This window comes from Giraffa tippelskirchi, chromosome X (genome assembly GCF_054371585.1).
Source record: "Giraffa tippelskirchi isolate mGirTip1 chromosome X, T2T-mGirTip1v1.2.pri, whole genome shotgun sequence".
In the NCBI taxonomy this organism is placed as follows: domain Eukaryota; kingdom Metazoa; phylum Chordata; class Mammalia; order Artiodactyla; family Giraffidae; genus Giraffa; species Giraffa tippelskirchi.
Genome location: NC_137289.1, coordinates 85843703 through 85869009, shown reverse-complemented (window position 1 = coordinate 85869009; position 25307 = coordinate 85843703). Strand labels below are relative to the sequence as shown.

General features: G+C 36.4%; 1 protein-coding gene across 18 annotated transcripts in view; it reads right to left on the bottom strand.

Moving 5' to 3' along the window:
* PHKA1 (phosphorylase kinase regulatory subunit alpha 1) overlaps window positions 1-25307 on the bottom strand; it is a 164507-nt gene that overhangs the window by 118832 nt on the left and 20368 nt on the right. For all 18 annotated transcript variants that reach the window (XM_081566944.1, XM_081566933.1, XM_081566941.1 and 15 more), the window contains exons 5-10: window positions 24412-24494; window positions 20434-20514; window positions 7826-7924; window positions 6234-6380; window positions 5016-5069; window positions 3262-3384 (exon numbers count right to left, since the gene is read on the bottom strand). In XM_081566944.1, the coding sequence (XP_081423070.1) occupies window positions 3262-3384; window positions 5016-5069; window positions 6234-6380; window positions 7826-7924; window positions 20434-20514; window positions 24412-24494 (587 nt within the window). The remainder of the gene's footprint in view (window positions 1-3261; window positions 3385-5015; window positions 5070-6233; window positions 6381-7825; window positions 7925-20433; window positions 20515-24411; window positions 24495-25307) is intronic.

The window sequence follows — 25307 nt, the reverse complement described above, 5'->3', positions numbered from 1 at the left end:
ATCTCTTGGGCTTCCCTCATAGCTCAGTTGGTAAAGAATCCGCCTTCAAGGCAGGAGACCCCGGTTCGATTCCTGGATCAGGAAGATCCCCTGGAAGGGATAGGCTACCTGCTCCAGTATTCTTGGGCTTCCCTTGTGGCTCAGCTGGCAAAGAATCTGCCTGCAATGCGGGAGACCTGGGTTTGATCCCTGGGTTGGGAAGATCCCCTGGAGAAGGGAAAGGCTACCCACTCCAGTATTCTGGCCTGGAGAATTCCATGGATAGTCCATGGGGTTGCAGAGTCAGACATGACTGAGCGACTTTCACTTTCATGCTATCTCTCTCTCTTCCTCTGGCACATGGAGTGGCAAGCATGAGAGCCCTGTGAGATGCACATATTCACAAGCAAACTTCAGCTGTTTTTCAAGTACAAGGGCTATATCTTTGTGGTATTTATGTATTTCTTAAACATTTAACATGTATAAAGCTGTGGTACTGCTTTTTCAGTTATGAGAAAACCAAACACTAAAAATTATATTTGAAATATGAAATAACAGTTAATCCAAAATTTTAATAATATTAAATTTAATAAATATTTTAATAGTAGCATAATATTTTATATGCATGATCTCTAATTTAATATTTCCTTCTTGCTGAACATTTAAATTATCACCAGACTTAATTTGTATGAATGTAATAGTGATGAGCAGAATTGTACGTAAATGTATGCTACTTGCAAAATAATTTTCGCAGAATATAATTTTTGAAAGAGGACTGAATGAATGCTTTAAAGCCACTAAAGTCTATTTGTGGTACTGTTTTTATTAGGTTCCTATTATTTTGTAGATATTTCTGAGAAACTTTTTAAGTGTTGTTCCCCAACCACATTTTCCCACAAGCCCTATAGTTTTTACTTCTCGAATATGCAGAGCATGGTAATTTTTAGGGGACGTCGTATGTGTCTCATTATAGCCAAACTGACTGTACCTTGCAATTATCACATCTTTATCTGTGGAATTCAAAGAATTTTAGTGCTATACACTTCTTCAATGAAGAGAGAAAAATTATTCTCATCACATGTACAGGCATATCTTGTTTTATTATACTTTGCTTTATTGTGCTTCACAGATACTGCGTTTTTTTGTTGTGTTTGCTTTTACAAACTGAAGGTTTGTAGCAACCCTGCATTGCGCAAGTCTACTGGCACCATTTTTCCAACAGTATTTGCTCATTTTGTGTCTCTGTGTCATGTTTTTGGGAATTCTCACAGTATCTCAGAGCATGTAAAAGCAAAAGATTATGACCTATGGAAGGTTCAGATGATGCTTATTATTTTTCGGCAATAAACTATTTCTAATTAAGGTATACATTGTTTTTTCTTTTAGCCATAAAATGCTATTATACACTTAAGAGAATGTAGGATAAACATAACTTTTATAAGTACTGGGAAACAAAAAATTTCATATTACTTGCTTCATTGAGATATTTGGAATCTTTATGCTTGTCTGGAACTGAACCTGTGAATCTCTGAGATATGCCTGCAAAGAGAAACTAAAGAAGTCAATGACAGTACTTGGGCTACTCAGTGGTCAGTTGCAAAGTTGGGAAAAGAAATGAACAAAAAAGAATCCAGGTCTTCCAACTCTTTTCTTCCTCCTGAAAGTTTAAAAAACCTAAATGTGCTTTATACTCAGTTGGCACATTTAACAAATAAATCTTTCTTTGAGCAAGCACAGTTTTTGATAAGTAATTTTGTGGAATTTGAGAAGGACTGAAAAAAATGGTAGAATAAAAATAGGGTGGTCAAGATAAGGCAGGTATTTCTATTATCGTTTTTCTTGCTCAAAAAAATATACTCTATAATTTACTAAAGCTTAGAGAAATAACCCTTTGTGCCCCTGAAACTTCAGTGTAACTCTATTATTTAAACTCACATTGGCAGTTGCAGACTACTATTGGCCAAAACATTCAAAGTTACACAAAGCTGTATTTTATGTAGCTGAGTAAAATGAATTCCAAATGTGTTGTTTTTATGTCCAAGTTTAGAACACAGCCAATTTGCAGAATGCCTGACATTAAACTTACTTGATTAAATTGTCCAATCTCACTGTTTTCCAACAATGGTTTCTGAACTACTTTATTTGTGTAGCTAAAAAAGCAATGAGGACTGCATTTTGGGGGGTGAGGACAGGGTATAACTGGGTTGTTGTTTTTGTTTTGTTTTGTTTTGTTTGCTAAAGTCAGAACATCATTTCCAAGATTTATTTTTTAAAAAGACATATAAAGTCAGGAGGTAAATTCAAGTATTTCTGATGACTAAGGCAAATACACAGGACTTGCTATTCTGCTTTCTATATTTACTAAAAGTCAAGTCTGAGTGATAGCAATATCTAGGTTTTCTAACTCTTGTTTTTAAATTAAACACTATTTTGTATTGGGGTATAGCTGGTTAATAATATCGTGATATTTCAGGTGAACAGTGAAAGGACTCAGCCATACATATACATGTCGCCATTCTTCCCCAAACTATCTCCCATCCAGGCTTCCACATAATATTGAGCAGATTTCCCTGTGCTATACAGTAGGACCTTGTTGGTTATCCATTTAAAAATATAGCAGTGTGTATCTAGGTCTTTTAACTCTTTTTGTTGGGGGGGGTGATGTAGTCAAAATTTTACTTTTTTCAATTACTTAATTTAGTTGGAGGATAATTACTTTACAATACTATGATGGTTTTTGTCATACATCAATGTGAATTTTCCACAGGTATTCATGTTCCCCCCATCCTGAACTCCCCTCCCACCTCCCTTCCTGCTCTGTCCCTCTGGGTTGTCCCAGAGCACTGGCTTTTGGTGCCCTGCTTCATGCATTGAACTTGAACTGTTCATCTGTTTTACATATGGTAATGCACATGTTTCAATGCTATTCTCTAACATAGTACCCTCAACTACTAGTCTCTAAGAAAGTGGTACTCAACCTTTTGGGAACCAGGCATGAGTTTTGCGGAAAAGAATTTTTCCACAGACCTAGGGGCATGTGGTGGTTTCGGGATGATTCAAGTGCATTACATTTGTTGCACACTTTATTTCTAGTATTATTAAATCAGCTTTACCTTGGCTCATCAGGCATTGGATCCTGGAGGTCAGGGACCCCTGTGAAGACAACTCTGTGTCCTCACTATGAGGAAGACTTCCATTTGGGCATAAGGTCAGCACAGTCATTAACTGAAAGAGGCAGACGTAATAACAACCTGCTGAAAAGCTCTTTCCCCAGCACATTACCTGTTCTGCATTGCCACTAAAGACCCCATCAAGGATAAAGTATGTCCAGAACAATGGCCATTCACACTCAATGTTTTCAAATAACTTCAGCTCAGCTGGTTCATAGTACAGACGATTGGGATCCTAGTAAAAACAGTAAACAAAGTCTGTCTTATTACTCCAAGATCAGACTATATCTTTAGTTCAGAGGTATTACAACACAGCCTTTCATCACTAATAGTTTGTTTCAGAGAAGGCAGCTCATATACACACTCCCCTCCTTTAGCAAATACTGGTGGTTCAGACAGTAGAGTCCGTCTGCAATGCAAGAGACCTGGCTTCGATCCCTGGGTTGGAAAGATCTCCTGGAAAAGGGAATGGCTACCCAATCCAGTATTTTTGCTTGGAGAATTCCATGGATAGAAGAGCCTGGTGGCCTACAGTTCATGGGGTCACAAAGAGTTGGACACGACTGAGTGACTAACACTTTGTCATGTGAGTCTAACTAGGAGAACTAGGATAAAAATGATACTACAGGCAGATGTATGAGGAAGTGAGACTAACTTGTAATAACCTTGAGTTTGGTTTTGTACTTGTTAACTTTGAGGTAGTAGCAGAACATACAAATAAAGATGTTTAGAAGGACAGCAAGAGATGAGGGTTTGGGAATCATCCTTGAAGAGGTGACACATGAAACACAAGTTATAGCTGTAGTACCTATATACAATGAACAGGCAGCCCAAGAACAGAAACTTGGTAAATCCTTAGTGTGGTGAAGGAGAACAGAAAGAGGAGAAAAATTAGGATGGCAATGAGTTGTGGAAATTAAAATAGGAAAAGAATTTCAAGAAAATGTAGTGGTAGGTAACAGAGACGTCAAACCTATTTTTATTGTGTTTTTTCAGTGTCTATAGTGAAATCAGTAAAATCTAGTTATATTTCATTATAAAACTATCTAACCATTGTAATTTGGATTATGATTTGAATAAAATTAAATTCATCTAAAAAAAGAGAATAAGGACTGAGAAAATGCTACTAGATTGGTTACTTAGGAGATTCTGATGATATTTCAGAGTATAATTTTAATAGATTAGTGGGGGCAGAAGTCAAAAGGCCTAAAGTATAACATGGAAGAGAGGAAGTAAACCAGAAGTGTTTGAGCTCAGTAATTAAAAAAAAACTATAATGTCTCTCAACCAGCTAACCTGAGCCTTTAAATGATGTTTACATTGCCAATGAAAGTAGTTAACAATCATTCATTCCTTTTTTAATAATACTTAATTTTCTTCATTGATATTTCCAAGGAAAACTTTAGACAAGTGGAACAAAAGCAAGTTAACTTTTCAAGATCAAGTACTGTTTAGAATTAATCAACTGCAAAAGGTGGAAGGGATCCAAAAGGATCTACTGACAGAAAGAGTTTTCCTTTGTAATTATTGAATATTTTGGGAGGAATACTTTGAGACTATGTAAATATTCTGTTTCTGCTAAAATTTTCATCCAGTGATTTAAGCATCTATCAGCAGCTCTTTCCTGAAACTAAACAACTTCAAGAGGTGGAAGGATATACACTTTCCTCTATTTTATTTAATATGGAACAGCTCACAGAGAAAACCTGGCAACTAATCCCCAAAAAGGCAGCAAGCATCAGTCATTGTTACCCTATTTAGTAATTATTTGAAGTAATATCGATGAGATACATATTTTCTCTGAATGAAGCTGCAGTTAGTAATGACCATTCTATCTTGGACTCATTTTAGGGAAAACAAACCTACCTCTTTAGGAGTTTTATATCCATCTCGTAGAAAGCGACAACAACCATAACGACCCTGGAAATGCAGAGGAAACAAGTAAGAAGCACGTACATTGGTATAGCAATATAATTAATCAGAAATGCATCCTCTGCAACAGCTACATGTGCCAACTTAACAACATAGAAATGATGCCTAAAAAATAATTTAAAAAAACTCTGATATCAGCCCAGCAACAGAAACCAATTTCAGCAATGTGATTTCAAGTGAGGGCTAAGTTATAGGCTCTTTCCCAAAGCAAAGTTCTTATTTTATCTTCTCCATGGCTTTCTACCGTAGGATAAGTCTATGACAGCCCAATTACAAACCTATGTGGTTCTGCTCACACAATTCTTAAGAGACCACAGTTTTTCTTTTTAAAGGAAACACATTTTAAAAATTTTGAGATAATTTGAGACTTACAGAAGAGTTCCCCAAACAGTACAGAGTCCCCATATTTCCTTCAACCATTGTCCCCTAATGTTAACATCTTATATAACCATAGAACGTTTTGTTGTTTCTGTTGTTTAGTAGCTAAGTCATGTCCCACTCTTTTGTGGCCCACCAGGCTCCTCTGTCCATGGGATTTCCCAGGCAAGAATACTAGAGTGGGTTGCCATTTGCTTCTCCAGGGGATCTTCCTGACCCAGGAATTAAACTTGCATCTCCTGCATTGGCAGGCATATTCTTTCCCACTGAGTCATCCGGGAAGCCCACAGGACATTCACTAAAACTAAAAAACTAACCTTGGTACAACACTACTAACCAAAGTACATAAATTATTTGGATTTCACCAGACTTTTCACTAACACTTTTTTTCTGTTCCAGTATCCAATTTAGGGTCCCACTGCATTTAGTTGTCATGTCTCCTTAGTCTCTTCTAATCTGTGACCATTCTTCAGTCTTTCCTTGTTTTTCATCATCTCAGCATTTTTGAAGAGCATCTGCCAGTAATTTTGTAGAATGTCCCTGAATTTGGTTTGAGATACTGCATTCTTGGGAAGGACATCACAGAGGTGCTATGCACTTCTCAGTGCACTGTTTCAGGGCATATACATGATATTACTGTTACTTATTACTAGTGATGTTAATTCTGATTGCTTGGTTAAATCACTGACACAGGTCACATTCAAGGCCCACAAAGATACTAATTTTGCCTTAAAATTAGAGCCCTAAAGAAAAGGAAGGCACATATGGACATACTTGAAGCTTGGTGATGATTTCCTGTTTTGTGAGCTCCACCAACTGGTTATCCTCTACTGCAAAGGCTGGGAAGGAAATAACTGAAAGTAAACTAGCATCAACTTCTTTAGATGTTGAAGCCCGGGGGAGTATTGAATTAAGGATAGACTGAAAGAAAGGAAAGAAAGGAAGTCAAATGTAGCACATTAGTAAGTGACCTGGGATTATAAAACTAATAGCTTTAATTTCAAAAGATTTATATTGAAGAAGATAATTTAGATGAAAATCTAAAAATGATTCAATAGTGAGAGCTTAGAAGACTAGCTACTTCTATAAATCATCCCTTGTCTTAATCGTTCTCTCAGTGCTTCCTAATCCTGATTTTTTTTTTAACAAATTTATTTATTTTAGTTGGGGGCTAATTACTTTACAATATTGTAGTGGTTTTTGCCATACATTGACATGAATCAGCCCTGGGTTTACACGTGTTCCCCATCCTGAACCCCCCTCCCACCTCCCTCCCTATCCCATCCCTCTGGGTCATCCCATTGCCCCAGCCCTGAGCATTTGTCTAATGCATCGAACCTGGAATGGTGTTCTGTTTCACATATGATAATATACATGTTTCAGTGTATACATGTGGGAGAACGTCCCACCCTCATCTTCTCCCTCAGAGTCCATAAGACTGTTCTATGCATCTGTGTCTCTTATTCTGTCTTGCATATAGGGTTATCACTACCACCTTTCAAATTCCATATATATGCATTAGTATACTGTATTGGTGTTTTTCTTTCTGGCTTACTTCACTCTGTATAATGGGCTCCAGCTTCATCCATCTCAATAGAACTGATTCAAATGTATTCTTTTTAATGGCTGAGTAATATTCCATTAATCCTGATTTTTAAGCAGCTGCCAATGGATAAAGAATACTCTAAGCATCATTTTTCCACCCATAATCCTGTTGCTCCATTAACAACTATTTAAGCATAATAGCTGCTGGAAAGCTAAGGATATAGAAAGCTTAGCTCCTATATCCCCCAAATTTATCTTCTCATTTGAAAATTTTGCATTTTTAAAATTAGAAAGTAAGATTATATTCACTAGAACACCATGGGGGCCCAATCAGGGTCTGAAGAAGATGGGAAAAGCCATACTGTCAATGACAAGAAACTTTATCTTTCAAAACATAAAGTAATCTTAAACAAAAACTGAAGATATGCATTTACCATGTAAACAGTCTAATCTCCAAACATCTAACCCTAGCGCCAATGGGGACAAGAGAAATATTTAGAACCACTATCAACAAGAACACTCAAAATCTATCATCTCTTGTTCTTTCGGTATATTTAGAAAAGGAAATACAATAGAGGATAATTTCATACACTGTGATGGGATCCCTTTATAATGTTGGGTGAGAGAACAGGAGTACGATCTCTGTTATGGCTCATGCCACATCAGGTTTATCTCTATAGTATGCTTAATAGGACATTTTTGGCATATAATAATAAATCAGATTATGTATTCTCATTCAGTTCTCCTTATTCTAAAGCTCATGCTAAATTGAGTTTGAGTAAAAATATATTTTTCTATAATATGGTCCATTATCCTCTTACCTGGCAGTGTTGCACTTCATCAGCTAGGACATGGATAACTGACTGCGGCCCACCTTTCACACCAAACAGGTCCAGTTCATCTAATGCTTCCAGGGCTGCCTTTGGGGAACAAAGAAGGAAAGGACAACTTTAGCATTATAAAGACATATATTTCTTCTCCCACTATCCCAGTATCATATCAATGCACATGATGTCATTTTAAATATGTTTAGCAGAACAGAAAATATAATAACATTCTTTATTCACAGGGGTCTCTTAGTTTTTTTTTTTTTGGTCTCCCAAATTGTGCCAGAGACATTTGAGATGGAGGCTGTAGTCATACTTTCATGATTAAAAACCATCAACAAATTCAGTATAGAAGGAACACACGTCAACATAATAAAGGCCATATACAACAAACCCACAGCTAATTCAATGGTGAAAAATTGAAAGTTTTCCTGTAAGATAAAAGCAAGGCAAGGGTGCCCACTCTCAGCACTCTGAAGTACTACTTCAACATAGTACTGGAAGGCCTAGCTAAAGCAATTAGCCAAGAAAAAGAAATAAAAGATATTCAAATCAGAAAGGAAACAATGAAATTGTCATTATTTGTGGATGATATGATCTCATATATAGAAAACCCTAGACTCAACCAAAAATCTATCAGAATTAATCAACAAATTCAGTAAAGTTTCAGGATATAAAACAAAAATACAGAAATCAGTGGTGTTTTCTGTACAGTAATGACAATATATCTAAAAAAGAAATTAAAGTATCACATTCACAATAGCATCACCAGCAACAAAATACTTAAGAGTAGATTTAACCAAAGAGGTGAAAGATCTGTATAATGAAAACTACAATACTTTGATGAAAGAAATTGAAGACAAAAACAAATGGAAACATATCCCCATGTACATGGATCAGAAGAATTAATATTGTTAAACTGTCTATACTACCCAGTCATCTATAGATCCAATGCAATCTGTATAAAAATTCCAATGCCATATTTCACAGAAAAAAAAACCCTAAAATTTGTAAGGAACTACAAAAGACACCATAGAGCCAAAGCAATTGTCAAAAAGAAAAACAATGCTGAAGGCATCACACGTCCTGATTTCAAACCATGCTACCAAGCTATAGTAATTAAAACAGTATGATACAGGCATTAAAGTAGACACACAAACTGATAAAACAGAATAGAGAGCCCAGAAATAAATCTCTGTATTTACAGTCAGTTAATATTTTATAAGGGAACCAGGAACACTCAATGAGAAAAGGATAGTCTCTTCAACAAATGGTTTTGAGAAAATTGGATAATCACACACAGAACAATGCAATTGGACCCCTATCTTACACCACACACACAAATAAACTCAAAATGGATTAATATAAGACCTGATATCACAAAACTCTTTCACATTGGTCTTGGCAGTGATTTTTTTAGATATGACACCAAAATTATAAGCAACAAAAGCAAAAATCAATACAAGGGACTACATCAAACTAAAAAGCTTCTACACAACAAAAGAAACAATCAAAAAGATGAAAAAGAACTGCTAAAGACAGACCCTCTAGTCATCTGTTGCAATCCAAGGAGGTCTGTCCACGTGGCAGGCGATACTGAGTTTTCGCTGAGTCAGAGATCTTTGTTGTGTTCTTGTGCATCGGCTTTTGGAACTCAAGTAAAGGCCCTTTCATTTTGGGTGAAATTCCTGTTGGTATAGTGGACCTAGACTGGTCTTTGGAGAGATATCAAGCCCTGAGCCTTTGGAGTGGGAGTACTGACTCCAAGACCTTAGACAACCAGAGAACTAACCCTAGGGAGTATAAAATAGTGAGAACTCACACAAAGGAAACCCCTTGAATACAAGACCCTGCAACACCCAACCACCAGTAGCACCCTGTGCAGGACGCCTCATCTACACCACACTAAACAAAAATACAAACTCAATCATCAGGAGACAGGATTACCACTTCACTTAGCCTTGCCCATCAGAGGAAAACAAACAAACAAACAGAAACTCAGCACAAATCTCACCCTAATTGAAGCTTACACAAACTACTGTACCAACCTTGGGAGGGTAGAAACCAAAAGGAAGAAAGAATTTAACCTTGAAGGCTGAGAAAAGGAGACCTCAAACACAATAAGTTTAAAAAAATGAGAAGGCAGATAAATACTACACAAATGAAGGAACAAACCAGAAACACAGAAGTCCAAATAAATGAAGAGGAAATAGGCAAACTACCTGAAAAAGAATTCAGAATAATGATAGTAAAGATGATCAAAAACCTTGAAAAGAAAATGGAGAAAATGCAAAAATCAATTAACAAAGACCTAGAAGAATTAAAGGATAAAAATGCAGAGACAAACAATAGAATTACTGAAATAAAAAACATTCTAGAAGAAACCAACAGCAGAATATCTGAAGCAGAAGAACGAATCAGTGAGCTGGAAGATAAAATGGTGGAAATAACTTCTGAAGAGCAGAATAAAGTAAAAAGAATGAAAAGAACTGAGAATAGTCTCAGAGACCTCTGGGACAATATCAAACACACCAACATTCAAATTATATGGGTCCCAGAAGAAGAGAAAAAGAAAGGGTATGAGAAAGTTTTTTTTTAATTTTAAATTAGTTTATTTATCTATTTTTTAACTTTGAAGAGATTATATTTGAACATTTCCCCAACATGGAAAAGGAAATAGTCAATCAAGTCCAAGAGACACAATGAGTCCCATACAGGATAAACCCAAAGAGAAACACGCCAAGACACATACTAATCAAACTAACAAAGACTAAACACAAAGAAAGAATATTAAAAGCAGCAAGGGAGAAGCAACAAGTAACATACAAGGGAACCCCCATATACTTAACAGTTGATATTTCGGCAGAAATTCTGCAGGCCAGAAGGGAATGGCAGGATATATTTAAAGTACTGAAAGGGAAACATATACAACCAAGATTATAGTACCTGGCAAGGATCTCATTCAAAATTCATGAGAAATAAAAAGCTTTTCAGACAGGCAAAAATTAAGAGAATCCAGTACCACCAAACCAGCTTTACAACAAATGTTAAAGGGACTTATATAGTCAAGAAATACAAGAGAAGGAAAAAGATCTACAAAATCAATCCCAAACAATAAAGAAAATGGCAATAGGAACATATATATCAATAATTACTTTAAATGTAAATGGATTAAATGCTCCAACCAAAAGACACAGACTGGCTGAATGGATACAAAAACAAGACCCATAAATATGCTGTATACAAGAAACCCACTTCAGACCTAAGACACATATAGACTGAAAGCAAGAGGATGGAAAAATATGCATGCAAATTGGAAGCAAAAGAAACCTGGAGTAGCAATCATCACATCAGACAAAATAGACCTTAAAATAAAGAAGATTACAAGAGATAAGGAAGGACACTACATAATGATTAAGGGATCAATCCAAGAGGAAGACATAACAATTGTAAATATCTATTCACCGAACATAGGAGCACCTCAATACACAAGACAAACGGTAACAGACATAAAAGGAGAAATTGACAGTAACACAATAATAGTAGGAGACTTTAACACCCCACTCACACCAATGGACAGTTCATCAAACAGAAAATTAATAAGGAAACACAAGTCTTAATTGATACATTAGATGAGATGGATCTCATTGATATCTTCAGGACATTCCATCCAAATGCAGAAGAATACACCTTCTTCTCAAGTGCACGTGGGACGTTAACGAGGATAGACAACATTTTGGGTCACAAACCAAAGTTCAATAAATTTAAGAAAACTGAAATCATATCAAGCATCTTCTCTGACCACAACGGTATGAGACTAGATATCAATTACAAGAAAAAAACTGTAAGAAACACAAACACATGGAGATTAAACAACATGTTTCTAAATAACCAACAGGTTACTGAAGAAATCAAGAGGGAAATTAAAAATTTCTAGAAACAAACAACAATGAAAACACAACAACTTAAAACCTATGGGATGCACCAAAAACAGTTCTAAGAGGGAAGTTTATAGCAATACAACCCTACCTAAAGAAACAAGAAAAACACTGAACAGATACCCTAACTTTACACCTAAAGCAACTGGAAAAAGAAGAACAACCCCCCCACCCCCAAATTAGTACAAGGAAAGAAATCATAAAGATCTGAGCAGAAATAAATGAAAAAGAAATGAAAGAAAGAATAGTAAAGATTAATACAACTAAAAGCTGGTTCTTTGAGAAGATAAACAAAATTGACAAGCCTTTAGCCAGACTCATCAAGAAAAAATGAGAGAAGAATCAAATTAACAAAATTAGAAATGAAAAAGGAGAGGTTACAACAGACAATGCAGAATTATAAAGGATTATCAGAGACTATTATGAACAACTATATGGCAACAAAATGGATAACCTGGAAGAAATGGACAGATTCTTAGAAAAGTTCAATCTTCCAAGACTGAACCAGGATGAAATAGAAATTATGGACAACCCAATTACAAGCACTGAAATTGAAGCTGTGATCAAAAATCTTCCAAAAAACAAAATCCTAGGACAAGATGGCTTCAAAGGAGAATTCTATCCAACATTTAGAGAAGAGCTAATGCCTATTCTTCTAAAACTCTTTCAGAAAATTGCAGTTCAGTTCAGTTCAGTTACTCAGTCATGTCCGACTTTGTGATCCCATGAATCGTAGCATGCCAGGCCGCCCAGTCCATCACTAACTCCTGGTGTTCACCCAAATTCATGTCCATTGAGTCAGTGATGCCATCCAACAATCTCATCCTGTTGTCCCCTTCTCCTCCTGCCCTCAATTTTTCCCAGCTTCAGGGTCTTTTCAAATGAGTCAGCTCTTCCTATCAGGTGGCCAAAGTATTAGAGTTTCAGCTTCAACATCAGTCCTTCCAATGAACACCCAGGACTGATCTCTTTTAGAATGGACTGGTTAGATCTCCTTGCAGTCCAAGGGACTCTCAAGAGTCTTCTCCAACACCACAGTTCAAAGGCATCAATTCTTCAGCACTCAGCTTTTTTTATAGTCCAACTCTCACATCCATACATGACCACTGGAAAAACCATAGCCTTGACTAGACAGACGTTTGTTGGCAAAGTAATGTCTCTGCTTTTAAATACGCTGTCCAGGTTGCTCATAACTTTCCTTCCAAGGAGTAAGTGTCTTTTAATTTCATGGCTGCAATCACCATCTGCAGTGATTTTGGAGCCCCCAAAAATAAAGTCAGCCACTGTTTCCACTGTTTCCCCAACTATCTGCCATGAAGTGATGGGACCGGATACCATGATCTTAGTTTTCTGAATGTTGAGCTTTAAGCCAACTTTTTCACTGTCCTATTTCACTTTCATCAAGAGGATCTTTAGTTCTTCTTCACTTTCTGCCATAAGGGTAGTGTCATCTGCACATCTGAGGTTATTGATATTTCTCCCAGCAGTCTTGATTCCAGCTTGTGCTTCATCCAGCCAAGCATTTCTCATGATGTACTCTGCATATAAGTTAAATAAGCAGGGTGACAATATACAGCCTTGACGTACTCTTTTTCCTATTTGGAACCAGTCTGTTGTTCCATGTCCAATTCTAACTGTTGCTTCTTGACCTGTATACAGGTTTCTCAAGAGGCAGGTCAGGTGGTCTGGTATTCCCATCTCTTGTAGAATTTTCCACTGTTTATTGTGATCCACACAGTCAAAGGCTTTGGCATAGTCAATAAAGCAGAAATAGATATTTTTCTGGAACTCTCTTGCTTTTTTGATGATCCAGCAGATGTTGGCAATTTGATCTCTAGTTCCTCTGCCTTTTCTAAAACCAGCTTGAACATCTGGAAGTTCACAGTTCATGTATTGCTAAAGCCTGGCTTGGAGAATTTTGAGCATTACTGTACTAGCATGTGAGATGAGTGCAATTGTAGTGGAAGGGACAATTCCAAACTCATTCTACGAGGCCACCATCACCCTGATACCAAAACCAGACAAAGACAGCACAAAAAAAGAAAATTATAGGCCAGTGTCACTGATGAACATTGATGCAAAAATCCTCAACAAAATTTTAGCAAACATAATTCAGTAACACATCAACAAGCTCATACACCATGATCAAGTTGGGTTTATTCCAGGAATTCAAGGATTTTTCAATATAGGCAAATCAATCAATGTGATACACTATATTAACAAATTGAAAGATAAAAACCATATGATAATCTCAGTAGATGCAGAAAAAAGCCTTTGACAAATTCAGCACCCATTTATGAGTTAAACTCTTCAAAAAATAGGCATAGAAGGAACCTACCTCAACATAGTAAAGGCCATATATGCTAAGCCTACAGCAAACATTATTTTCAATGGTGAAAAACTGAAAGCATTCTCCCTAATATCAGGAACAAGACAAGGTTGTCCATTTTCACCATTATTATTCAACATAGCTCTTGAAGTCCTAGCTACAGCAATCAGAGAAGAAAAAGAAATGTAAGGAATCCAGATCAAAAAAGAAGAAGTAAAGCTCTCACTGTTTGCAGATGACATGATACTGTACATAGAAAACCCTAAAGATAATATCAGAAAATTTGTAGAGCTAATCAGTGAATTTAGCAAAGTTGCAGGATACAAGATCAATACACAGAAATCACTTGCATTTCTATATGCTAACAATGAAAAATCAGAAAGAGAAATTAAGGAATCAATCCCATTCACCACTGCAACAAAAAGAATTAAATATCTAGGAATACACTTGCCTAACGAGACGAAATGTACACAGAAAATTATAAGAAACTAATGAAAGAAGTCAAAGATGACATAAATAGCTAGAAAGATATTCCATGTTCCTGGGTAGGAAGAATCAATATTGTGAAAATGACTATACTACCAAATGCAATCTACAGATTCAATGCGATCCCTATCAAATTACCAATGGCATTTTTCACAGAACTAGAACAAAAAATTTCACAATTCATATGGAAACACAAAAGACCCTGAATAGCCAAAGCAGTCTTGAGAAAGAAGAATGGAACTGGAGGAATCAACCTTCCCGACTTCAGATTATACTACAAAGCTACCGTCATCAAGACAGTATGGTACTGGCACAAAAACAGAAACATAGACCAATGGAACAAGATAGAAAGCCCAAAAATAAACCCATGCACCTATGAGTAACTTATTGTTGACAAAGGTTTCAAGAATATACAGTGCGGCAGAGACAGCCTCTTCAATAAATGGTGCTGGGAAAACTGTACAGCTACATGTAAAAGAATGAAATTAGAACACTTCCTAACATCATACACAAAGATAAACTCAAAATGGATTAAAGACCTAAATGTAAGACCAGAAACTATAAAACTCTTAGAGGAAAACATAGGCAGAGACCTCAATGACATAAATCAAAGCAAGATTCTCTATGACCCACTTCCTAGAGTAATGGAAATAAAAACAAAAATAAACAAGTGGGACCTGACTAAAGTTAAAAGCCTTTGCATAGTAAAGGAAACTGTAAGCAGGGTAAAAAGACAACCCTCAGAATGGGAGAAAATAATAGCAAATGAAACAACTGACAAAGGATTAATTTCCAAAATATACAAGCAGTTCATACAACTCAATGCCAGAAAAACAAACAGCCCAATCAAAAAGTGGGAAAAAGACCTAAACAGACATTTCCCCAAAGAAGACATACAAATGGCTAACAAACACATGAAAAGATGCTCAACATCACTAATTATTAGAGAAATGCAAATCAAAACCACAATGAGCTATCACCTCACACTGGTCAGAATGTCCATCATCACAAATTCTACAAACAACAAATGCTGGAGAAGGTGTGGAGAAAATGGAACACTCTTGCACTCTTGGTGGGAATGTAAATTGATACAGCCACTATGGAAGATGGTATGGAGATTCCTTTAAAAAAAACTAGGGATAAAACTACCATATGACCCAGCAATCCCACTCCTAGGTATATACCCTGAGGAAACCAAAACTGAAAAAGACACATGTATCTTATTGTTCATTGCAGCACTATTTACAATAGCTAGCACATTGAAGCAACCTAGATGTCCATTGACAGATGAATGGATAAAGAAGTAGTGGTATATATACACAATGGAATATTACTCAGCCATAAAAAGAAATGCACTTGAGTCAGTTCTGATGAGGTGGATGAACCTAGAACCTATTATACAGAGTGAAGTGAGTCAGAAAGAGAAAGATAAATACCATATTCTAATGCATGTATATGGAATCTAGAAAAATGGTACTGAAGAATTTATTTCCAGGGCAGCAGTGGAGAAAGAGACATAGAGAACAGACTTACAGACATGGGGAGAGGGGAGGAAAGGGTGAGATGTATGGAAAGAGTAACATGGAAACTTACATTACTATATGTAAAATAGATATCCAACAGGGAATTTGCTGTATGGCTCAGGAAACTCAAACAGGGGCTCTGTATCAATCTAGAGGGGTGGGATGGGGTGGGAGATGGGAGGGAGGTTCAAAAGATAGGGGATATACGTATACCTGTGGCTGATTCATGTTGAGGTTTGACAGAAAACAAGAAAATTCTGTAATTATCCTTCAATAAAAAAATAAATTAAAAAAAAGAAAAGGAAAAAAAAAGATATAAGGCAGCCCACAGCATGGGAGAGACTTTTTGTGAAACATATCTGATAAGAAGTTTATATCAAAAATATATAAAGAACTCATACAATTCAATAACATAAAAACAAATAATTCAGTTAAAAATGGGCAAAGGAATTGACTACACAGTTTTTCCTAAGAGAACATAGAAATGGCCAGCAGGAACATGAAAAGATGCTCAACATCACCAATCAAAATGGAAATACAAGTCAAAACCACAATGCAATATCCCCTCACATCTTTCAGAATGGTTATCATCAAAAAGATAAGTATTGGTGAAGATGTGGATAAAAGAGAGCCTTGTACACATTTGATGGAAATGCAAGTTGTTTCAGCAACTATGGAGAATAATAACTATGGAGGTTACTCAAAAAATAAAAAATAGAACTCCCATATGATCCAGTAATTTCTCTGTTGGGTATATATCCAAGGGAAATAAAAACAGGATATCGAAATATATGCACTCCTATGTTTACTGCAGCATCACTGACGATGTACAGAAATGATTTGTGTCCATCAACAGACGAATGGATAAAGAAGATGTGAAGTATATGTGTGTGCACCTACCTGCCTGTGTGTGTGTGTAGTGGATTATCATTCAGCCATAAGGAAGAAGGAAATCCTACCATTTATGACAACTTGGATGTACCTTGAGGGCTTTATGCTAAATGAGATGTCAGGCAAATATTATATCACTTAAGTGTGGAACCTAAAAAAGTTAAACTGATAAAAACAGAGTAGAATGAATTATCATTTAAGCATTAATTCCCTGTAATAGAATCACTGGGTCAAAGGGTATAAACAATTTTTAAGACATAATGCTACATTCCCTTCCATGCAGTTTGTACCAATATAACTAACACCAGCTGTGTACTCACTTCTTTAATGCAAATCAAGTATTACCTTTGAAATTTTTCCTAATTTGATAGAAAAATGGTGAGTCAATTAATTTGCTAACAAGGTTGAATATTCTTTCAAATATTTATTGGTTTTTTATAGCTCCTCAATTATGAGACAGAACTGACTTAATCTTTGGGATATAGGTAATTTTGGAAAGCTTCCTTGGAGAAATCATGTCTAACTGACACCTAATGGGTTGTGCAGATATCATCCAGGAACAAAATACTTAACAATTACAAGGGGAAAAATAGCAAATTTACAGCAGAGAAATCTGGCAGATACCACCTTAATGAGGTCATCAAACTTAACATAAACAGTAATGAGATAAATCCACAGCTGTACTTCCTGATGATGTGCTCAGGACACATCATTATCTCTGTGGTATTATTGTCAAAATGCATAGCTTGAATCAAATCATGAGGAAATATCACACAAATCAAACTGAAGGACATCCTATAAAACAACTGGTCTATAATCTTTAAAAATGCCAAGATCATAAAAGGTAAGTCAAGTCTGAAGTATTATTCCAAGTTAAAGAAATCCAAAGAGACATTACAACTAAATGTAATATGCTATCCTGGATTGGATTCTGAATCATAAGGGTTTTTGTTTGTTTTTGATTTTGGCTATAAATGATATTATTGGAACAATTAAAGGAATTTGAATGGGATTTTTGGATTACGTGGTAGTATGATGCCAGTGTTCATTTCCTGATTTTGATGATTGTACCATGGTGATGGGACAGTCTTTGAGGAAATTTATACTGAAATATTTAGGAGGCATGAAGCATCATGTCTGCAATTTACTCTCAACTGGTTCAGGAAAAAATAATGTGCATGTGTAAACAGAAAGAACAAACAAATGTTAACAAGTAGGGAACTTGAATGAAGGATATATGGGAATTCTTTGCACAGTCCTTACAAGTTTCCCAAAGTCTGAAATGATTTCAAAATAAAATGTAGAAAAATGTTTCAGTGGTTAAAAAATTTTAAATCAAATTACTCAGAAATATTGATAATATTCAGAGTTAGTGAGGGTTTGAGGAAAATGATACAGATGGCACATGATGGCATATATCCATCACATGAAGTTGCTCATTCTTTGTGATCCCGTGGACTGTAGCCTACCAGGCTCCTCCATCCACGGAATTTTCCAGGCAAGATTACTGGAGTGGGTTGCCATTTCCTTCTCCAGGTGATGTTTCCCATCCAGGGATCGAACCCAGGTCTCCCACATTGCAGGCAGATGCTTTACTCTCTAAGCTACCAGGGAAGCCCATATCCACCATACATGAATAGGGAAAATGTAAACTGGTGGAAATTGTTTTGGAGGGCAGTTTTAAAGTGTACATCCCTTAACCCAATGGTTTCACTTTTAGGACTCTATCCTATAAAAATATTCGTGCAGGTTCACCAGGATGTATGTACAAAGATCCTCACTAAAGCATTATCATCAATAGAGTAATTATTAAGTTTGTGTGGCAACTGAAAACATTGAATTAGATTATCTGTATGAAAGAAGATGTTTGGTTATGTTGTTCAGTAAAATTTGAGGCTGCTGTTTTTGAACTTTGGTGTTGGAGAAGACTCTTGAGAGTCCCTTGGACTGCAAGGAGATCCAACCAGTCCATCCTAAAGGAGATGAGTCCTGGGTGTTCATTGGAAGGACTGATGTTGAAGCTGAAACTCCAATACTTTGGGCACCTCATGCGAAGAGTTGATTCATTGGAAAAGACCCCAATGCTAGGAAGGATTGAGGGCAGGAGGAGAAGGGGACGACAGAGGATAAGATGACTGGGTGGCATCACCAACTCGATGGACACAGGTTTGGGTAGACTCTGGGAGCTGGTGATGGACAGGGAGGCCTGGCGTGTTGCGATTCATGGGGTCGCAAAGAGTCAGACACGACTGAGCTACTGAACTGAACTGAACTGTATTTAAAAAATCAGGTTTCATAGATGTAAATTAGAGTATGATTTAATTTTAAAAAATAAGCTCAATATCTGTATCATTTTGGTAATCAAAAATACATTAAAAAGAAAAACATTTACCCAGGGAATGCATATCTCATAGGGACAAAATTACATACAAATTTATTAAACCATATTAATTATATATTTTAAATTTTCTGTAATCTTATTTTTGGTTTTATTTTATCTGTCATTGCCTCTCAGTGTTAAGCTGTCCCCTTATAACTGTTTCTATTTTGCCTTGTATTTTTAATACATTTTGTTCTGTATTAATTGAAACTACATTCCAGGCCAGACTTTCTCATTCTATCTTGACCCCTTTATCCCCTTTGTTCCATATAATACTTTTGGCTTTAAATTGTACTTCATTTGAATTCATAGTCACCTGTACTCTTTTTTATTTATTTTGGCCAGACTTTGTCCATCTTTCTGATTTAAATCTTTCTGTGGCAATTTGCTGTCTTAGAGCTCTTAGAAGTGGTATAGGTATAGACTGAATTTTCTTTCTTTGTTTGTTAAATCAACCTGTGTCTTTGCTTTTAGGTAGGAGAAACAAATTAAGTCATGTGTATTTATCATTATAATGGATATGTTTGATCCTATTCCTGCTATCCAGTTTTATGCCTTCTTACTGCTTTCAGAGATAAAAGCTGAAATTAAGGCAGTAGCAGCAGGAAGGAAAAGATAAAGCCAAGTGGAAGATAATAATGATGATGAAGATAACAGTATAGGGGATGCAGGAGAGTGAGTGGGGTGGAGAATTGAGAGATGGTTTCCTGATATCAAGCTTTGTCAACTTGGTGTATGGAAGGGAAAATAAGCCTCATTTTGTTTGTTTTTGTTGTGGTAGAGATGATTTTTTAGTTTAAAACATGTTTTCTGAGGTCCTTGGGGGATATGTAAATAGAGATATGCTACAAAAGCAGTTGTACATACAAATCTAGAGCTTTTGAAAGAAGTCTTTACTTACATGCCCATAATTATATGGAAGACTCTCGGCACTGCCTATGGTTTAAAAGATCAATTAATTTGATGATGGTCCACGTTCATGATAAGACTTTATTTATGGCAAAAGTGTATGAGACTTATCCCACACTTGGTAAAAGCAGAGTGAAGAAAATTACCTTTGCCATTCCAACTGAACTGGCATTCAATTCTGAGATTCCTTGATTGGTCTTGTCTCCACGTTCCCATATCCCGAAGTCCTGGCATAAAATAACCAACACACCATTAGCAAGTCACCACTACTAAATGCTTACTAGATATACAACCCTTGAATAAAAGGCATAAATATTAGCTAACTTGCCATACATACGTTAGCCTATAATGCTTATTAAGGAGAGGCCAAGGAGTTGAGTTCCCCCTATAACTATTTCCCCAGTAGCTTTCAATTCTATTGGGGACTCCAAGAAGTTAGAAGATAACTTGATGGCTAAGAACTGTAACTTAGTTCATCTAAAGAGGTGCTTATCAAAATTTTTCATCAAAGCAGATATCTAGTGGGTCTGGGAAACAGAGCCTGAACATCAATCCAAATATTTTTTCTTAAATATCCATTCTAATTTTACTCTCTATTGGCAATGACAATGTACCAAGAACTTACTTATGCACTTTACACTATTATCATCCTTAATCCTTACATTTTATAGATGACGAAACTGAGGTGCAAAGAGAGGTTAAGCGACTCACCCAAGGTCACATAATTAATGAATGACAGGGCTAAAATTAGAGTCCAAGTTCTCCAAAGCCTACATTCTTAACCATAGTGCTATAGAGCTCCTCAATAATACAAAGATAACATTTAAAATTACTTTTAAAAACTTTTCATTTCCAAATAACTTTAGATTAACAGAGAAGTTTCAAGAATAGTAGTGAGTTCCTATACACTTTTCACTCAGCTTCTCTTAATGTTAACACTTGACATAGCCATAGTACAACTGTCAAAGTGAAATTTACATGAGTAAAATATTAGTAACCGAATTATGGACTTTCATAGGATTTCACCATTTTTCCCACTGATAGCCTTTCTGTATTCCAGGATGCAATCCAGAATCCATGCTGCATTTGTCATGCCTCCTTAAATCTCTTCCAGTTACAGTTTCTCAAGCCTTGTCTTTTATACCTTGACACTTTCTGAAGATTAATGGTCATATATTTAATAGATTTCCCCCAGTTTGGGTTTCCTTGATATCTTCTCTTGATTAGATTGAGGTTATGCATTTTTGGCAAGAATACTGCTGCTGCTGCTGCTAAGTCGCTTCAGTCGTGTCCAACTCTGTGCGACCCCATAGACGGCAGCCCACCAGGCTCTCCCGTCCCTGGGATTCTCCAGGCAAGAACACTGGAGTGGGTTGCCATTTCCTTCTCCAATGCATGAAAGTGAAAAGTGAAAGTGAAGTCGCTCAGTCGTGTCCGACTCTTAGCGACCCCATGGACTGCAGCCTACCAGGCTCCTCCATCCATGGGATTTTCCAGGCAAGAGTACTGGAGTGGGGTGCCATTGCCTTCTCTGTCCTGGCTCCTCAGCTCCTCCAAACTAGAATTCTACAAACATTATGCTCCTTCTTAGTGCATCATATCAGGGGTACACAATGTTGATGTCTTATTACTTTTAACATTAACCTTCATCACTTGGTTAAGGTAGTGTCTACAGAGTTTCTCCATTCTACTGTTACCATTTTCCTATTATATTATTATACTAATTGCAAGCATCCTTCGGAGATATTGCGGATTCAGTTACAGACCACAGTGATAAAGCAAATATTGCATTAAAGCAAGTCACATGACTTTTTGGTTTCCCAGTACATATAAAAGTTATATTCACACTACACTGTAGTCAATTAAGTGTGCAATAGTATTAAGTCTAAAAAAACAATGGGGAACACATGTAAACCCATGGCTGATTCATGTCAATGTATGGCAAAAACCACTACAATATTGTAAAGTAGTTAGCCCCCAACTAAAATAAATAAATTTATTAAAAAAATAAAATAAAAAAATAATGTACATACCTTAATTTAAAAATATTTTATTGCTAGAAAATGCCAACCATTATCTGAGACTTGGGTGAGTCAAAATCTTTTTGCTGGTGGAGGATTTGACATACTTCAAGAATTACCAGAATGTGACAAAGACATGAAATGAGCAAATGTTGTTCAAAAAATTGCACCAATGGGCTTGCTTGACATAGGGTTGTCACAAACCTTCAAATTGTAAAAATCACAAGTAACTGCTAAGTGCAAAAGAGTGAAACAGTGAAATGAGATATGCCTGTAATTAATATATATCTTTAGAGATACACTTTATGACTGTGCAAATATCTTGTTTCTCCTTGAATATCCATCCATCAGTGAATTTAGCATCCATCAGTGAATTATCCCTGCAACAATTATTATAGTGGTGTTTCAATGGTGATTTTTCTAGTTCCTTTATTACCTCTACACTCATTAATTGCAGTCCTTCTCTAAGGAAGTGCTATGCTTTCTCCCTCATTTTTACTCAGCTATTTATTTATATCAGTATGAACTTATAGATATTTAGGTTATTCTCTGGGTTGTAATAAAATGTTACCATTATTTATTTTGCTCAAATTGTTCCAGCTCTGGCCATTAGGAGTTCTTCTAGATTGGCTCCTGTGCTCTTTTAACATGCTCCATTTTTAAAAACACTTCCTCACTTTCTGTCATTATAATCTGCTCAAATACAGTCTCATCTTGTATTTTCCCTGCCCCAGTCCTGGGATCAACCACTTTTACAAGGAATTCTCATTCCTTTTATTAGAGAATGATAGTTACATTCAAGGCCTGAGTACCAGCACTCATTGCCACTGTGGTGTCAGGCTTCTAGGCTCTCTTATTGAACAGAACTTGGAAATATTCATATGCATACTGCTGCTGCTGCTGCTGCTAAGTCGCTTCAGTCGTGTCCGACTCTGTGCGACCCCATGGACGGCAGCCCACCAGGCTCCACCGTCCCTGGGATTCTCCAGGCAAGAATACTGGAGTGGGTTGCCATTTCCTTCTCCAGTGCATGAAAGGGAAAAGTGAAAGTGAAGTCGCTCAGTCATGTCCGACTCTTAGCGACACATGCTTGCAAATGCACACATACACCTGTATTTATTTTGGTATTTACCTTAAGTTACTTTTAATATCAAATCTCTGAGTCAAAAGATGAAGTTTCAGAAAGGTAAGCCATATTTATCTCATAGCGAGTCTCATCTGCCCCTAAACCCAGCTCTACCCTAGTTTGTACAGCAAAGATTAGAGTATGAGAAGGCACAAATATCATTAATTCTACTGCTGCAACCTTGGCTGCAATAGAGGTCAGAAAACCCTGTTTTTTACCCTGCATCACAGCAGGTTTATGGTATCAGAAAACAAAAATCTATCAACAAATAATATCTGTTTGCACCAAATATGTCTATATTAGAATTACCCTTCCCTGGAGAAGGGAATGGCTACCCACTCCAGTATTCTTGCCTGGAGAATTCCATGGACAGAGGAGCCTGGTGAGCTACAGTCTATGGGGTCGCAAAGAGTCAGACATGTCTGAGCGACTTTCACTTCACTTCTGGTAAATAAGGAGAGACAGGCTCCAGATCTTCCCTCACACCTGAAGAAACAACTAACCAAACCAAAACAATTAAACAAGTAAAACACTGAACTATATATGACACAGCCATTTTCAACACAATGAGCATCATGCAATGAAGAATAGTAATTCCTGAGAGAGATGTTAAATATATTATGACCTCATTAAAAAACAACTTAAGTAAAAACCTACATCATATGGTAGCTGTAAAAAAGAGTAATTATTTTTGTATAGTAAGCACTGAATCAATGTCTACAGATGATATTAAACACACGACTAAACTTTATTTCTAAGTAGCTAACTGATCGATAATACTCCTTAGCTATTCTGCTCCCATTTAACCATAAACACTAGAAGGATGACAGAGCTTAGTAACGAAAGAGCCTGAAGGCAACTTCTGCCAGAAGCCTTATAGACTGGTTCACTATGAGAGGCAGCCTTAGGAGAAGGAATAGGTTGTTCAGTATATTTAAAACACCACGTTTAAAATTCATTCCAAAATGAGTACTTACAGCAGTTTTATATGCAGCTTCAATGTAAAACACAAGGTTCTGTATGAAATTAACTTCATCTAGGCTGTGGATAATATGAAGTCCTGAGGAAAAAGAGAATAAAGGTATAGAGCTAGTCAATTATCACTACAGGTTTTATAGGTAGCCATAGTGACTAACTGACCCCCTTACTCCCAAACAGTCCTACTCCTGCTTAGGAATCAAGAGGCACTTTGATTTCTAAAACATAAAAATAATACCACAAATCAGTCCTAGGCTAGTTTTCAACTAAGTGAGACACCAGCCTGTTTTAACATGGAAGAATTTTGATTGATATTTGTTTTAATGAAAATTCTCAGACTTCTAATTCTATAGGTAACTAATTGGTGTTGTGTTTAAATGTATAAACCTAGGCATCTGGAAAAAGAAAGATAAACATTTTAAAGAAGGCTTGGAGGGAGTCTAAATAATAAGAAGTGGGTGAAGATTATGATTTTAAGAACCCAAAACCATATTTTGGAGGGTAAAAATGATAATTAATCTAAATTTGAACTATACAAAGAGAGCTTATAAATAAAATATTTTACATGAATTATACATTCAATTTTCACAACAACTCTAAGAGGTGGTTACCTCTATTTTCTGCCTGAGGCTTACAGAAGTTAAATATTTGCCTGAAGTCATGAAACTAATACATAGTGGAAATAGGACTCAATTGACTGTCAACTTTTGTTTCATTTCAGAGACTGAGTTCCTAACCAAGATACTATACTGCTTCCAAGTGTGTACAACATGATCCATTTTTGTTTAAAAACTAACTCCTTTCCTCTCCCTGCCATAAAGGGAAATACCAACAATTACACAGTGAAAGTTTTTCTCCCAGTCAGGATCACATCACCCCGACCCTGCCAAGTTTC